Source organism: Rhinoraja longicauda, chromosome 27 (assembly GCF_053455715.1).
Source record: "Rhinoraja longicauda isolate Sanriku21f chromosome 27, sRhiLon1.1, whole genome shotgun sequence".
NCBI classification, from domain to species: Eukaryota; Metazoa; Chordata; class Chondrichthyes; order Rajiformes; family Arhynchobatidae; genus Rhinoraja; species Rhinoraja longicauda.
Window position 1 is genome coordinate 8,221,856 of NC_135979.1, and position 17,200 is coordinate 8,239,055.

At 46.1% G+C, this 17,200-nt stretch overlaps 1 protein-coding gene across 1 annotated transcript; it reads left to right on the forward strand.

Moving 5' to 3' along the window:
* The first annotated feature begins 1,567 nt into the window (after positions 1-1,567).
* LOC144606606 (regulator of G-protein signaling 20-like) lies at positions 1,568-16,738 on the forward strand. The gene is made up of 4 exons (XM_078422878.1): positions 1,568-1,692; positions 4,718-4,810; positions 10,620-10,854; positions 16,538-16,738. Exons 1-4 carry the CDS (start codon positions 1,568-1,570, stop codon positions 16,736-16,738), a joined length of 654 nt encoding a protein of 217 aa, XP_078279004.1.
* The last annotated feature ends 462 nt before the right edge of the window (positions 16,739-17,200 follow it).

Here is a 17,200-nt window from a genome sequence, read left to right on the forward strand (position 1 = left end):
GAGTACTGTGTGCAGTTTTTGTATCCAAATTTGAGGAAGGATATTCTTGCTATTGAGGACGTGCCGCGTAGGTTCACTAGGTTAATTCCCGGAATGGCGAGACTGTCGTATGTTGAAAGGCTGGAGCAATTAGGCTTGTATACACTGGGATTTAGAAGGATGAGGGGGGATCTTATTGAAACATATAAGATAATTAGGGGATTGGACACATTAGAGGCAGGAAACATGTTCCCAATGTTGGGGGAGTCCAGAACAAGGGGCCACAGTTTAAGAATAAGAGGTAGGCCATTTAGAACGTAGATGAGGAAGAACTTTTTCAGTCAGAGAGTGGTGAAGGTGTGGAATTCTCTGCCTCAGAAGGCAGTGGAGGCCAGTTCGTTGGATGCTTTCAAGAGAGAGCTGGATAGAGCTCTTAAGGATAGCGGAGTGAGGGGGTATGGGGAGAAGGCAGGAACGGGGTACTGATTGAGAGTTGTCAGCCATGATCGCATTGAATGGCGGTGCTGGCTCGAAGGGCTGAATGGCCTACTCCTGCACCTATTGTCTATTGTCTATAAGTCGCAGTTATTTCCTTTTCAAGTATTTATCTAATCCTCTATTGCAAGATACCACCGAACTTGCTTCCTCTACCCTTCTTTAACAATAACCACTAAACCCATGAGAGGCACAAAGTGCTGGAGTAACTCAGCGGGTCAGGCAGCATCTCTGGGGAAAAGGAATGGGTGACGTTTCGGGTCTCACACCCACAAAGTCACCCATTCCTTCTCTCCCGAGATGCTGCCTGACCCGCTGAGTTACTCCAGCGTTTTGTGCCTGTCTTCGGTGTAATCTTGCATCAGCAGTTCCTTCGCACCCACTAAACCCGTGACCTCCGCCATCCTACAGAACGCACACAAGGGCACATTAATGTCTCAAACCAGAAGCTCCTCTCATTTTCATTCTGGTTCCCTTGCTTTAATTCTCTGTCCTCTGATCAGAGTTGTTTTCATTAAATTGATATGAAGTGTTGTTTTTTTGATTGATTGAAAACTACAGCATGGAAACAGGCCCTTCAGCCCATCAGGCCCATGCTGACCACGGATCAGACGTTCACACTAGTTCCATGTTATCACACTTTTTGCATCCGCTTCCTAACTCAGGCCAGTCTACAGAAGTCCGCATGTGTTTGCACATGGCGTTTGCATGTTCACCTTGTGTGACCGAGTGTGTTTCCTCCAGGTGTTTAGTTTAATTATTTTAGAGATACAGCGCAAAAACAGGCCCTTCGGCCCACCGCGTCCGCACTGACCAGCGATCCCCGCACACTAACAACATCCTATGCACTGGGGACATCTATCCTACACCCTGCACATCATTCGGATGTGGTAAGAAACCGGAGCAACCCCACTCAGTCACAAGGAGAACATGCAAACTCCACTCAGAAAGCACCCGAGATCAGGATCGAACCTGGGTCTCCGGTGCTATGAAGCAGCAGCTCGACCAGCTCTGCCACTGTGCCACCTTTTTACTCTGGGCTTTCACTGTCTATAAATGCATTATACGTCTCTTGTCTTATTCATTGCAGGCTATGGATTCTGAACAAATACAGATGAGAAGCCTGACGTCACAGGCAGACACTGTTTCACAATCGTCTTCCCGATACACGACACAACCAAACACCTGCTGCCTCTGCTGGTGCTGCTACTGCTCCTGGTAGGACCCAAACATGCAACGGCAATATATTGTGCAGCAGTGCAGGAGACGTGCATGTGGGCGGCACGGTGGCACAGCGGTAGACCTACCGCCTTACAGCGCCAGAGGCCCGGGTTCGACCCTGACTACGAGTGCTGTTTGTACGGAGTTTGTACGTTCTCCCTCTGACATGGGTGGGTTTTCTCCAAGATCTTCGGTTTCCTCCCACACTCCAAAGACGTGCAGGTTTATAGATTAATTGGCCCGGTAAAGTTGTAAATTGTCCCTCGTGTGTAGGATAGTGTTGATGTGCGGGGATCGCTGGTCGGTACGGTCTCGGTACGGTCTAATTAAGTTGCACCAAAAAGCTCTTAAATGTATGAGTACAAATTATTGCCAGCACCATGGTGTGCATGGTACGTACACTGTCTCACAGCACCAGATTCCCATATTTGATCCTAACCTCAGGTGCTGCATGTGTGGAGTTTATCATGCACCTGTACACTGTGGGCGGCTCAATTATAATCATGTATTGTCTTTCCGTTGTATGGTTAGCGCACAACAAAAGCTTTTCACTGTACCTCGGTACATGTGACAATAAACTAGACTGATAACTGACCATGCAGCTTTCTCAAAAGACGTGCGAGTTTGTTGGTTAACTGTCCTCTGTTTAGTTTAGTTTAGATTAGTTTAGTTTAGTTTAGTTTAGTTTAGTTTAGTCTGGTTTGGTTTGGTTTGGTTTGGTTTGGTTTGGTTTGGTTTAGTTTAGTTTAGTTTAGATTAGTTTAGTTTAGTTTAGTTTAGTTTAGTTTAGATTAGTTTAATTTAGTTTAGTTTAGTTTAGTTTAGTCTGGTTTGGTTTGGTTTGGTTTGGTTTGGTTTGGTTTGGTTTGGTTTGGTTTAGTTTAGTTTAGTTTAGTTTAGATTAGTTTAGTTTAGTTTAGTTTAGTTTAGATTAGTTTAATTTAGTTTAGTTTAGTTTAGTCTGGTTTGGTTTGGTTTGGTTTGGTTTGGTTTGGTTTGGTTTGGTTTGGTTTAGTTTAGTTTATTGTCACGTGTACCGAGGTACAGTGAAAAACCTTTGTTGCGTGCTACCCAGTCAGCAGAAAGACGATACATGATTACAATCATTCCATCCACAGTGTACAGACACATGATAAAGGGAATAAGTTTAGTGCAAGATAAAGGCAGTAAAGTCCGATCAAAGATAGTCCCGGGGTCTCAGTTTGTGTAGAGAGTGGATGCAAAAGTGCAATAGCATAGAACTGGTGTGAATGATGATCAATGGTCTGCATGGGCTCGGTGGGCCGGAGGGACTGTTTCGTTGCTGCATTCTTCAATCAAATCAATCTATTCAAACAGTGAAATTGTGGACTGAAATGCAATTGCCATTTCTGTAGGAACCCTGCAGTGCCAGGGGAGCCATCTTTCTAACGAGCTGTTTACCAGAACTCCATCTGCTCTCCAAAACAGACATACCATGCCGATTCCACCATGGGAGTTCCCTCCGGAACTTTGACCACTAATGTCCCTCAAAGAACATCATTTCTTTCTTTCGCAGCCTTGAGGAGCTTGGTTTGTATAAATTATCCGCTGTGTTTCTTATATTTATTATGAGGCTTTTTATACGTACGTTATAAGTTAGAGGGTAACTAGAGAGAAGGTAGGGAATTTATGGTTGGAGTCGTTAACGTTATCCTACGAGGGACAATTTTGACATTTACCAAGCCAATTAACCTACAAACCTGTACGTCTTTGGAATGTGGGAGGAAACCGAAGATCTCAGAGAAAACCCACACAGGTCACGGGGAGAACGTACAAACTCCGTACAGACGGCGCCCGTGGTCGGGATCGAACCCGGGTCTCCGACGCTGCAAGCGCTGTAAGGCGGCAACTCTACCGCTGCGCCACCCATTGTGTTGCTCTCATAGGAGAGAATGAAAGGGGGTTTAGAACTGGCTAAGATTCCTAACCACCACCCCTAACCCCACTCTAGTGATCCCATTGTGATATTTAGCTACCTCATGCAAGACTACTTTAGAGTTTAGTTTAGTTTAGAAACAGGCCCTGGCTTCACTTACCAGCAATCATCCACACACCAGTTCTATCCTACACACCAGGGACAGTTTACAGAAGCCAATTAACCCAGAGACCCGTACGTCTTTGGAATGTGGGAGGAAACTGGAGCACCTGGAGAAAACCCATTTGGTCACAAGGAGAATGTACAAACTCCAAACAGACAGCAGCCGATTGCAGAATCGAACCCAGGTCTCTTGCACTGTAAGGCAGCACTGTGGATAGATAGTTAATGTGATGTATTAGCTGAGCTCAATGGGTGGCATTCATAATCTCTGAGCCACACGTTTACTCGAACAACACAAAAGTGTTAGATAGACACAAAGTGCTGGAGTAACTCAGCGGGACAGGCAGCATCTCTGGATAGAAGGAATGGGTGATGTTTCAGGTCGAGACCCTTCTTCAGACTTCAGTCTGTCAGCTGCCTGTCCCCGTTGAATTACTCCAAGACTTTGTGCCCATCTTCGGTGAAACCAGCCTCTGCTGCCTCCCTCCATTCACTCCATCCCCCCTGACTTCAGCACCCACCCCCCATCCGCCCAACCACAAGACTCATTACGACCCGCTTGTGAAATTGGATCTTTGATCTTTGGGTTATATCTCCTTTACTGTCAAAGTGACCAACGACTGAATCCAGATATACTAATGCATACCTTAGGCATAAGTTCATGTTCATAAGTGATAGGAGCAGAATTTGGCCATTCGGCCCATCAAGTCTACTCCACCATTCAATCATGGCTGATCTATCTCTCCCTTCTAACCCCATTCTCCTGCCCTCTCCCTGACACCCGTACTAATCAAGTACTAAAATAGTTTTGTGTCCGATAATCCATTTGTGCGACATCTTAAGACTTGCGGTACTTTATAATTATAAGTTGACATTGAATAAGGAACGGCAGAATAAAGTGGGAGAAATACTTGTCTACGAAATTGACTATGCCTAATAGAATTCCCCATCATTTCCCTCCAGCCTAACTGTCAAGAATGAGGATATAGATGATAGCAGTCAAAAGGGTTCCATCATTTCCATGAAGTTGGAAAGTGTTCAGAAGCAAGAAGAAAGGTGAGCATGTCACTTCAGAGACTTTCAACTCTCTTCAACTTGTGAGTAATCTTGACTTCTTTTAAAGAAAGGTGCATATATTATTGATTGTCAGTCTGGCTGAGTTGGCACCATTCACCTGCCCCTCAACCATGATTCACAGCTTCTGCACGCATCCAGAATTCATTGCTCAAGTCCTATGATCTGTTGTCCATGGGAAAAGTTGGGCAGCACAGTGGAGCAGCGGTAGAGTTGCTGCCTTACAGCGCCAGAGACCCGGGATCGATCCTGACCACGGGTGCTGCCTATATACGGAGTTTTGTACATTTCTCCCTGTGATCTACATGGATTTTCCTCGGGAGCACCAGTTTCCTCCCACATTCCAAAGACGTACAGGTTTGTAGGTTAACTGGCTTGGTAAAAATGTAAATTGTCCTTAGTGTGTGTAGTTCAGTGTTAGAGTGCGGGGATCGCTGGTCGGCGCGGACTCGGTGGGCCGAAGGGCCTGTTTCCGCACTGTATTGCTAAACTAAACTAAACTAAAACAAGTAGATGAGGGAAAATCCCACTGTGATACTTATGGAAGAATGAGAGAGTAATTCTTGGAACATTTCTTTGCTCAGTCATCCTGTCACTGGATAAGGGCGTTGACAAATTATTGGTAAATTCAGATTGATCATGGGTGCAAATCAATCCAATTACTCGCCTAAACCTTTAATGATCATTAGGCCAACTGTGTAGCAAACCAACATTCTGTCACAATAAATGATAGGGCTTAGAAACACAACCTACTTGCTCTGCAGGGCATTTTTCACCGGGGAAAGACGGATAAAATAGAAGCTACAAATATTTGACAATATTTATATTGTTCATGCCCACTGGCAAATGGGTTACAAGATGTTCCCCCCGTGACCAGCGTGGGTTTTCTCCGAGATCTTCGGGTTCCTCCCACACTCAAAAGACGTGCATGTTTGTAGGTTAATTGGTGTAAGTGTACAATTCCCCCTAGTGTATGTAGGGTAGTGTTAATGTGCGGGGATCGCTGGTCGGTGCGGACTCGGTGGGCCGAAGGGCCTGTCTCCATGCTGTATCTCCAAACTAAACTAAACTAAAGAGGACCCAAAATTCAGCATTAATACCAGACAAAGAAAGAGGAAATAGTAAGAATGTCTAGCATAGAGAGAGGCCGTTTAATCCAACTGAACTACAGTTGTGGTTTTGTACAACGTCCCCTCGCCAGACGTCAAAATCAGCCCATCAGCGCATCCTTCCATTCCTGTTTCAGTCTGCGTTTACATTAGCTTCCTCTTAAAAACAACTGTGTTGCTGACTTGTTGCTGTATGTGTTCTGTATGTGAATACAAAATGTACACGAAACATACAAAATACAAAATGTATTCACGTTGGTATTGGTTTGTTGGATTTAGCTCTTAGGGCTAACAGAATCAAGGGATGTGGGGAGAAAGCAGGAACGGGGTACTGATTTTGGATGATCAGCCATGATCTCATTGAATGGCAGTGCTGGCTCGAAGGGCCGAATGGCTTCCTCCTGCGCCTATTTTCGATGTTTCTCTGTGTGCTCCACTGCGTTTCCTGAAGTCGATGACGACCTCCTTCCTTTTTGCTCACACTAACGGAGAGGTTGTTATCTTGGCACCATGACACTGAGCTCTCTATCTCCTTCGTGTGCTCTGCATCAATGTGGTTTTGCTGCAGGCACGAGTTCCTCATTCTCTGGACAGAGTGTTTTGTCTCTGACGTGAATGACCGCCTTACACTTCTGGCCATTACCCTTGGATCCACCTGGCAGTGGGCGGGGGGGGGGGGGGATATTGAAATTGTTCATATGTTGACAACATCAGGGGGATGTAGCTCTACGATATCAGAGCCAAATTTTATAACCTGTAACCCGATAGGCAAATGGACAACATTTGTCCAACACTTTAGAAGAAGGTCAACATCCTTTGATTGAACAGGAAGGTGGTTTTGATAGATATCATCCACAGCCACTCCCCTTGCTCAAACCTTTGGTAATCATAGAGGCTTATGGAAGAGAGGAAAGTTTCAATTGAATTTAATTGAAAGTCACAACACGTAACACACCCTTCGGACTAACTGGTCCATGCCGACCATCGTCTACACATTCACACTAGTTGTATGTTATAAGTTCATAAACTCATGTTCATAATCTCACCTGCCAATCTCCTATCCCCCACATCCGGACCAAACTCAGATCCTGGGGGGACAAGGCTTTCTCCATTGCTGCTCCCACCCTATGGAACTCACTACCTCAAACCGTCAAAGACTCCTCCACACTCACCACATTCAAAACATCACTGAAGTCTCACCTGTTCAGCACTGCCTTCAACCACTGAAGGTCACCTCACCTTCTGTCTCCTTTCTCTGTTCGTTTACTTATTTATCTATTTATTCACATCCCTATGTTCTCTAAATCCCTGTAAAGCGTCTTTGAGTATATGAAAAGCGCTATATAAATGTAATGTATTATTATTATTATTATTATTATTATTATAAGTGACAGCAGCAGAATTGGGCCATTCGGTCAATCAAATCTGCTCAGCCATTCAATCGTGGCTGATCGATGCCTACCCCATTCTTCTGCCATCCCCCCATAACCCCTGACTTTTGTATCCATTCCCCCCTTCCCTATGCAATTTACAGAAGAGGCCAGTTAACCCACAACCCCAGGTAATTGGGAGGAAATCGGAGCACTAAGTGAAAACTCAGATAAAGGTGTTGACAAATTATCGGCAAATTCAGATTGATCATGGGTCCAGTTCAGTCCAATTACTCGCCTAAATCTTTAACGATCATTTGGCCAAGTGTGTAAAATGCAAACCACCATTCTGTCAAAATAAATGACAGGGCTGAGTAACACAACCTGCTTGCTATGCAGGGCATTTTCCATTGGGGCAAAGACAGATAAAATAGAAGCCGTGAATATTTGAAAATATTTCTATTGTTCATGCTCATTGGCAAATGGGTTACAACATTCAGCAATAATACCAGACAAACAAAAGAGGAAATAGTAAGAATATCGAGCATAGAAACGGCCCATTTAATAGAACTGTTCCACGGTTGTTGTTTTCTCACAGGGAGAACGTGCAAATTACACACAGACAGCCCCCAAGGTTAGGATCAAACTCAGGCCTCTGGTGCTGTGAGACTTGCATCTCTACCAGTGTGCTGCACAGCACCACCCAGTGCTATCCGGCACAGCCCAGACTTGTTCCACTGTGTAACGCGAGACCTTTATAAGCTGTTCCCTCCATTCTGCCTCCACCCCATGTCTTTGTCCATTTTCTATTTTGAACCTTTATCTGTTTCCCGATTAGAAGCTGCAATGGCTGCCGTGCATACAATCATCTATTAATTCAACAACATCCCATGGAAGAAATGTCTCCCCATTTGCCCTTTTGTTCTCCTGGTGTCATGGCATCATGGAGCACGGACACAGGTCCTTCGGCCTAACTTGTCCATTCCGACCAAGTTGGCCATCAAGCTAGCCCCATAATCTGGGACGTTAATCTGCAACAAATTCCCTCTGTCCGACCCGCGCAAAGAAGTTTTACTATTTGATTTTTATTGAAACCCCTTTTCTAACTTCAACGTCTATTCTTTCACCCCCCAAAGCTTCAACATTTTGAAGTCTCTGTCTCCCAAAGTCCCTTCCATGTTTACTCTAAGATCAAGATCTTTGTGTAAAATGGGGGAGAAAGGGAAAGGAGCTAAAGTTCCTTCAATTTTCACTTCTTACAAGAATTTCAAACTCAATTCAACAGGTCAAAAGTTGCAGTTCTATAAAACGTGGGTTGCATATGGCGTATTATATGGTGTAGGATAGTGTTAGTGTGCGGGGATCGTTGGGCGGCGCGGACCCGGTGGGCCGAAGGGCCTGTTTCTGCGCTGTATCTCTAAATCTAAATCTATTATGTGCTTTGGTTGCCCCCATTACAAGAAGGATGTTTTGGAGAGGTTTACCAGGATGCTGCCTGGATTAAAGGGTATTTACTTTACTAGAACAGGTTGGACAAACTTGGATGGGTTTTCTCTGGAGTATCAGAGCATCATAAAGTTATGAGAGGGTAGGCAGTCAGAACCCTTTTCCCCAGAGTAGAAATGTTAAGGTTAGAGGGGCAAAGATTAACGGAGACGTGCAGGGCACGTTTTTGTTTATACAGAGTGGTCGGTGCGTGCAAAGCACTGCCAGGTGTGTTGGTGGAAGCATATACAATAGTGGTATTTAAGAGACTTTTGCATAAGCACAGGGACACAGAGGGCATGGAGGGATGTGGATCAAGTGCAGATAATAATAATATAATAATAAATGTTATTTGTCATATGTAGGTTGGCACAGGGCCAACGGTACAATGAAATGTATTTGACAAGACAACGGGTCACCTCAGCAGTAATATTCCAAGGATAAATAAGATTTAAAAAATGACATCAGTAAGGTGAAAAGACAATATTAAAAATAGGTAAAAAGACAATATTAAAAATAATCAACATATATGATTTGAAATGGCGTTTATGAGTTCAGAAGCCTGGTGGCCTGATGGTAGAAACTGTTCTTAAGGTCTGGTGGTACGCACAGCCATACTCCTGTATCGTCTGCCTGACGGTAACAAGGAGGACAGCCCGCGTGCTGGGTGGCTGTGGTCCTTGATGATGCTGCGTGCCTTCCGCAGGCACCGCCGGTAGAACATGTCCTGAATGGCCGGGAGACAGTTGCCAGTGATGTGCTGTGTCATCTCCACCACTCTCTGCAGTGATTTGTGGCTGTGGGCAGAACAGTTCCCGTACCAGACTGTAATGCAGCCCGTCAGATAGAAGGGATTGGTTTAATCGTCATATATTTGGCACAGACATGTTGGAAAGAAGGGCCTGGTTTTGTGCTCCGTTGTCTGTCGGGAGATGGAAAAGAGTTACAAGATTCTGGTGAAAAGCTATTCAACTGTAAAGTAACCGAAACTTTATTTCTTCTCAGATGCTGCCTGAGCGGCTTGGCTATCTTTCTCTCCAAGAACGTTTTATTTCTATAAACAGCAGGACATTGAACAGTACATAGAAACATAGAAAATAGGTGCAGGAGTAGGCCATTCGGCCCTTCGAGCCTGCACCGCCATTCAATATGATCATGGCTGATCATCCAACTCAGTATCCCGTACCTGCCTTCTCTCCGTACCCCCTGATCCCTTTAGCCACAAGGGCCACATCTAACTCCCTCTTAAATATAGCCAATGAACTGGCCTCAAATACCCTCTGTGGCAGAGAATTCCACAGATTCACCGCTCTCTCCACCACCCTTTAGATTTAGAGATGCAACGCGGAAACAGGCCCTTCAGCCAACCGAGTCCACACCGACCAGCGATTGCCCCGTACACTAACCTACACACACGAGGAACGGTTTTACAACTTACCGAAGCCAATTAACCCACAGGTCTATACATCTTTGGAGTGTGGGAGGAAACCGGAGGACCCAGTGAAAACCCACGCGGTCACAGTGAGAATGTACAAACTCCACTCAGACAGCACCCATAGTCAGGATCCAGCCTGGGTCTCGAGCTCTGTGAGGCAGCAACTCTGCAGTTACGCCCTCATGTTACACTCTGTTAAAATCTTGTCTGGCACATCTCCTGTAAACTTTGTCCCTCTCACCTTAAAGCTGTGCCCTTTACTCCGACATTTCCACCCTGGGCAAAACCTTCTGACTGGACAGCCTATCCTACCCAAAGTAAATTAGACATAGCTTCCGTCACCTTTCCTAATGAGCTTCTAATGCCTCTATTCTCCCGTTTTTAATTGACAGAGCGAGACCAAGTGTGGAAGAGGTCACCTCCTGGTCACAGTCCTTTGAACTCCTCCTGCAGGATCCCAATGGGAGGAAATTTCTATTGGAATTCCTACAGAGCGAACATAGTGATGAAAACATTCTTTTCTGGCTGGCCTGTGAAGAACTCAAGCAGGAAAGTTGCAAAAGCACCATTATGGAAAAAGCAAAATCAATATATTTTGATTATATCTCAGTCCTGTCTCCAAAGGAGGTGAGAAAAGCATGAGAGCTACTGGCTGAATAAACTCAAAATAAGGAAGGTGCACCATGAAAGACTGTGCATTATGCAGTTCTAAATTGGCCTGGTGTTTTTGAAGCTATTGCAATGTATGAAATATGCCAGCTGATTGCTGTCTAAAATCTTTCCTCAATAATGTAGGTTTAGATAATCTGGTTTGCTGAAGTTTAGACTTTAGACCTTAGAGATACAGCACCGAAACAGGCCCTTCGGCCCACCAACGATCGCTGAACACTAGCACTATTCCACACACTAGGGACAATTTAACATTTTTAACCGAAAGCCAATCAACCTACAAACCTGCACGTCTTTGGAGTGTGGGGGGAAACCGGAGCACCCGGAGAAAACCCACGCGGTCACGGGGAGAACATGCAATATCCGTACAGACAGCACCCGTAGTCAGGATCGAACCCGGGTCTCTGGCGGCGTAAGGCAGCAACTCTACCGCCGCGCCACCGTGCTGCCCTTTCAATGAGGGGTAAATATTAGCCAGGACACCAGAGGGACATGTTTGAACTGTGTCACTGGGTCACCTCTCAGTTAACTGGTAACACCACCAGCAATGTAGTACTTCCTCAATGTTGGGGTATTATTCTGTGATCAAGACCCTTAAATGGGACGTGGATGCACAATGTTATGACTCAGCTGCAAGAGTATGACTCACCGACCCACAACCACTATAATATCATGTGTTTCTTTATTTCCCACCCCACCACTCTTTTTTTTTCCAAATTTACTTCCCCTTTGTACTGAAGACTGGAGCTCCTTTGGCCTTTTGTCTATTCTCCCTGTTTGAGCTGAGCCAGTGAATGTCAAGTGGCAGAAGATGAAACATCTGGCCTTTCACTTCTTCCTTTCCTACCATCTGGAGATCTAAACAGTCGTTCCAAATACTACTGACTCCAATCCCTGCAACCTGGGTTCAGTCCTGTCCTCCGGTGCTGTCTGGGTGGAGTTTGCATGTTTTCCATGAGACTACATGGATTTCTCCTGGCTGTTTCCATTTCCTCTGACAACATGCCGCTTGGTTGCTTATTAAATTCTCAATTTTATAAGTGATCGGAGCAGAATTAGGCCATTCGGCCCATCAAGTCTACTCTACCATTCGATCATGGCTGATCTATCTTTTCCACCAAACCCCATTCTCCTGCTTTTTCCCCCAAACCCTTGACACCTGTGCTAATCGATGAATTTATCTAAGGTAGACACATAATGCTGGAGTAACTCAGCAGGTCAGGCAACATCTCAGGAGAGAAGGAATGGGTGACGTTTCGGGTCGAGACCCTTCTTCAGACTTCAGTGTGAGTCTGAAGAAGGGTCTCAACCCGAAACATCACCCATTCCTTCTCTCCTGAGATGCTGCCTGACCCGCTGAGTTACTCTGGCATTTTATGTCTACCTTCAATTTGAACCAGCATCTGCAGTTATTTTCCTACACATAATGAATTTATCTACCTCCGCGTTAAAAATATCCATTGACGGCCTCCACAGCCTTCTGTGGCAATGAATTCCACAGATTCACCACCCTCTGACTAAAGAAATTCCTCTTCATCTCCTCCCTAAAGGAGTGTCCTTTAATTATGAGGCTGTGACGTCTGGCCCGAGAGTCGTCTACCAGTGGAAACATCCTCTCCACATCCACTCTATCCAGACCTTTCACTATTCGTTAAGCTTCAATGAGGACCCCCTCGTCCTTTTAAACTCCAGTGAGTACAGGCCCAGTGCCGTCAAACGCTCATCATATGCTAACCCACTCATTCCTGGGATCATTCTCGTCCTGTAGACCACTTCCTGCAAGTGGCCGGTCGTGGTATCAGTGGGGAGTCGATGGACACATGAAAGAGTCAGGGTTCAGGGCAATTAATGGAGGAATGGGATTGCTCTGAGCCAGCATCCACTTGATGGGCTGAAAGGCCTCCTCCGTGTTGTAAACAAGACTTTAGAGATACAGCGTGGAAACTGGCCCTTCAGCCCACCGAATCCGTGACAACCAGAGATCCCCCTGCAAACCGATATGCCTTTGAAGTGTGGGAGTGTGGTCAAGTCAATGGATATTTTTGCGGCAGAGATAGATAGATTCTTGATTAGTACAGGTTTGGACAGCTGGAGGCAGCCCGGGACTGGCAGATGCTGGTGGATGTGGACCAACGGCTTACAGTTCCACCAGAGATAGCCATCACCAACTTGAGGCCCGATCTTGTCCTCTGGTCCAACTCTCAGCGCATGGTGTATTTTGTGGAGCTCACAGTCCCTTGGGAGGATGCTGTGCAGGAAGCCTTTGAAAGAAAGAAACTGCGCTACACAGACCTTCCAGCGGAGGCAGAACAGCGGGGCTGGAGAGCAAAGATCTGCCCGGTAGAAGTTGGATGTCGAGGATTTGTGGCAACATCTACCGTAAGACTGATGAAGGACCTGGGGATCAGCGGACAAGCCCTACACCAGGCTACCAAGGAAACATCACAGGTGGCAGAGCGGAGTAGCCAGTGGCTCTGGCTGAAGAGGAAAGACCCAATCTGGTCTCCCAAATAAGCCGGCTAGGCAGATGTAGTGGGGGGTAGTTCTGGGACGCCAGAATGCACTGCTGAGCCTACTGGAGACGTCGTGGGTCCAATCAGCGAAACGTCGATGAAAGTAGGTGCCCACTTGATAACCCCAATGACGTGTCTGCCCAGCCTTTCTCAACATCGGAGGAGCATAGGTGAGTGCATAAGCCTCCCATCACCACCGGGAACAAATTGACATTTGGCACTTTGGATTTCTAACATCTTGTCCTGTGTATTTGGAAACAGGGTGTCAGGGGTTTTGGGAAGAAGGCAGGAGAATGGGGTTAGGAGGGTGCGATCGATCAGCCATGATTGAATGGCGGAGTAGACCCAATGGGCCGAATGGCCTCATTCCGCTCCCTTCACTTCCGACCTTACGAAACCAGAGCATCCGGAGAAAACGCGCGCAGTCACAGGGAGAACGTACAAACTCCGTACAGACAGCACCCGTAGTGAGGATCCAGCCTGGGTCTCTGCTGCTGTAAGGCAGCAACTCTACCGCTGCGCCACCGTGCCGCCCAACAAAGAAAAGTATGGAAAAAAGACTGAAAAGGTCAAGTCTGGGGAAGATTAGCTCAGATATCGCAGGTATTGTGGACAATAACACAAGTACCTGTACCTGAAAAAGAAATGCCATTCACATGGGGGAAAAATGTGATCAATATGAATTATAAAATTATTGCGGTAACTGCACTATGAAGAAGATGCTGAAAGTTCCATGGAATGAACTATGCAAGGAGAGAGGCAGTGTCAGATTGAGAATATTAGTTCAATACAAACCAGGCCAATTCTGCGGAACAAACACTGACTAAAATATAAAAGGATAGACTCAAAGTGCTGGATTAACTCAGCGGGTCAGACAGCATTGTTGGCTAAACGCCAATCTCTCGCTCAGCATCAACAAAACCAAGGGTACTAATTAACGACTTCAAAAAGGAGAAATCGGGAGACCACGCATCATTTTCATTGCTAGGTCGGCAGTGGAGAGAGTTAGCTGCTTCAAACTCCTGGGAGTTAACATCTCGGCAGACCTGCCGTGGCACCAGGAAGAAGGCACACCGCCACATATCCCTTTTTAAGAAACTTAAAGAGATTTGACATTTCCTAGGAAGATTTCGGAAGTTTAGCGGGATATGGGCAGGGTGAACTGAGTGGTCTGAAGAAGGGTTTCCACCCGAAACGTCACCCATTCCTTCTATCCAGAGATGCTGCCTGTCCCGCTGAGTTACTCCAACATTTTGTATCTATTTTGATTTTCCTCATCGTACTTTTTAAAACGTTTAGTTTAGTTAAGTTTAGACATATAGCATAGAAATAGCCCTTCCACCCACCGAGTCCAGGCCGACCAGAGGTCACCCGTACAAAGATCACCCTACACATGATGGGCAATTTACAGAAACTGCACGTCTTTGGGATGTGGCAGGAAACTGGAGCACCCAGAGAAAACCCACATGGTCACAGGGAGAAGGTACAGACAGCACCCGAGGTCAGGATCGAACCCAGGTCTCTGGCGCCGTAAGGCACCAACTTTACCGCTACCCATCTGTGCCGCACACTTGTGCAAATGTCAGTGAACTTGACTCTACTGAACTTGACTTCACCCGCCATAGTGTCCTCTCACATCAACCAGTAATCCTCAGGCAATGCGGTTAAAACCAACAATGGTGTTATTGATAATCAACAACACATTGAAACAGGCTGTGGGAAGCCCTTCTAAGGCAGTGAACGCAGAGTTAAGAGAAACATAACGCGGAGTTCATTGTCATAGACCAGAAAAATGGCATACCCAGGTTGTACTTGGAAACAGTGCAGGTACTGGCAATGATACATTATGATAGGATTGTAAAGGTTACTACAATGTAAGTAATCACTTTGGCTGCATAACTTGCAGGTAATTAAGCATGGGTTCTTAATGGACTAGAAAATCAGACGTGCAAAGGTTTGCACTAAAACCAATGGAAATGGCCACATTGTGAAGTTAAGTTCAGTCAGGTCAAACTTGGGACAGCACGGTGGCACAGTACTAGATTTGCTGTCCTACAGTGCCAGAGACAAAGCTCCTCATTGTGTGCTGGCAATGCTGAATATTCATCCACCTCTCACGGCACGGTGGCGCAGCGGTAGAGTTGGTGTCTTACAGTGCCAGTGACGCGGGTTCGATCCTGACTACAGGTGCTTGTCTGTACGGTGTTTGTACGTTCTCCCCGTGGCTGTGTGGGCTTTCCCCAGGTGCTCTGGTTTCCTCCCACACTCTAGGTTCGTAGGTTAATTGGCTTCGGTAAAGATTGTAAATTGTCCCTGGTGTGTATAGGATAGTTCTATTGTAAGGGGATCACTGGTTGGCTGAAGGACCTATTTCTGCAAGGTATCTCTAAACTAAACTACACTAAATGAAGACAGACACACTCCCTACCACAGAGATACCAAAGACCTGCCTCAGTTAGGGTCGGAGATATACTGAGGACAGAACATCTGTGCTAAAGTAAAGCACATGATAATTGGACTGTCATTTTGGACATGAATATTTATGTGTTTCGCTATTAAAAGCGAGTTGTTAGAAATGTAGAGACAAGGAATTGTAGGGTCTGGGAACAAACCCGGGTCCCTGGTGCTATAAGGCAGCAACTCTACCGTTGTGTTACAGTGCCACCCCAGATTGTAAGATTGGGCGGCACGGTGGCGCAGCGGTAGAGTTGCTGCCTTACAGCGAATGCAGCGCCGGAGACTCAGGTTCGATCCTGACTACGGGCGCCGTCTGTAAGGAGTTTGTACGTTCTCCCCGTGACCTGCGTGGGTTTTCTCCGAGATCTTCGGTTTCCTCCCACACTCCAAAGACGTACAGGTATGTAGGTTAACTGGCTGGGTAAATGTAAAAATTGTCCCGAGTGTGTGTAGGATAGTGTTAATGTGCGGGGATCGCTGGGCGGCGCGGACTCGGTGGGCCGAAGGGCCTGTTTCCGCGCTGTATCTCTAAACAATCTAAAAAAAAAAGTAAGATTCCTTTACCAGCAAGATATTTGCATAAATGTGGACCTCTGATATTAGCCATCTTTTCTAATAGGGAGAGAATGGCAATATTTTTTTTTAACTCACTGATGAATTTCTTTTTCTAGATCAGTATCGATGCTAGTGTGCGAGAAGCAATCAACAAAAAGATGGCAATACCAACAACAGACATCTTTGATGAGGCACAGGTGCAAGTGTACGCACTGATGCACAGGGACTGCTACCCTAGGTTCCTGCATTCACCAGTGTACAAATCACTTCAGGAAGAATTATCTTCCTCAGAGAATGCCCTGGACTCCGACGTGTGACTAGGGTTGCCAACTTCCTCACTTCCAAATACAGGACAAGGTGAAGTCATCACCCCGCACCCCTACGTGACCTCACCCAGCCAGCGGCCACGTGCTCCCGCTCCACCAATGGCGGTGGACATCACCCTTTGTCCCTTATTTGGGAGTGAGGAAGTTGGCAACCCTACTAATACGGGACAAGGGCGGTCCCCTGCGGGACAAACTAATTTAGCCCAAAATACGGGATGTCCCGGCTAATACGGGACAGTTGGCAACCCTACCTGTGACAATCACCTTGACAATGCGTTGAACACCAAACGACAGGGCTAATTTCTGACCTCAACTAAGGAATTTGAGGAATCAAACGTTCAGGCCTCTTGTGTCTGAGATCTCAGGCCTCTCAGATCTGTCTCACTGCCTCTGTTTTAAAAGAGGGTCGGCACTTCATACCAAAATCTTCACCTTTGCCTTGCTGAATTACAG

Coding starts and splice junctions, on each gene's coding strand:
- LOC144606606 (XM_078422878.1), top strand. CDS start 1,568: ATGGATTCTGAACAAATACAGATGAGAAGCCTGACGTCACAGGCAGAC. Junction 4,811..10,619: donor GTTCAGAAGCAAGAAGAAAG/GTGAGCATGTCA, acceptor TTTAATTGACAG/AGCGAGACCAAGTGTGGAAG. Junction 10,855..16,537: donor CAGTCCTGTCTCCAAAGGAG/GTGAGAAAAGCA, acceptor TTCTTTTTCTAG/ATCAGTATCGATGCTAGTGT.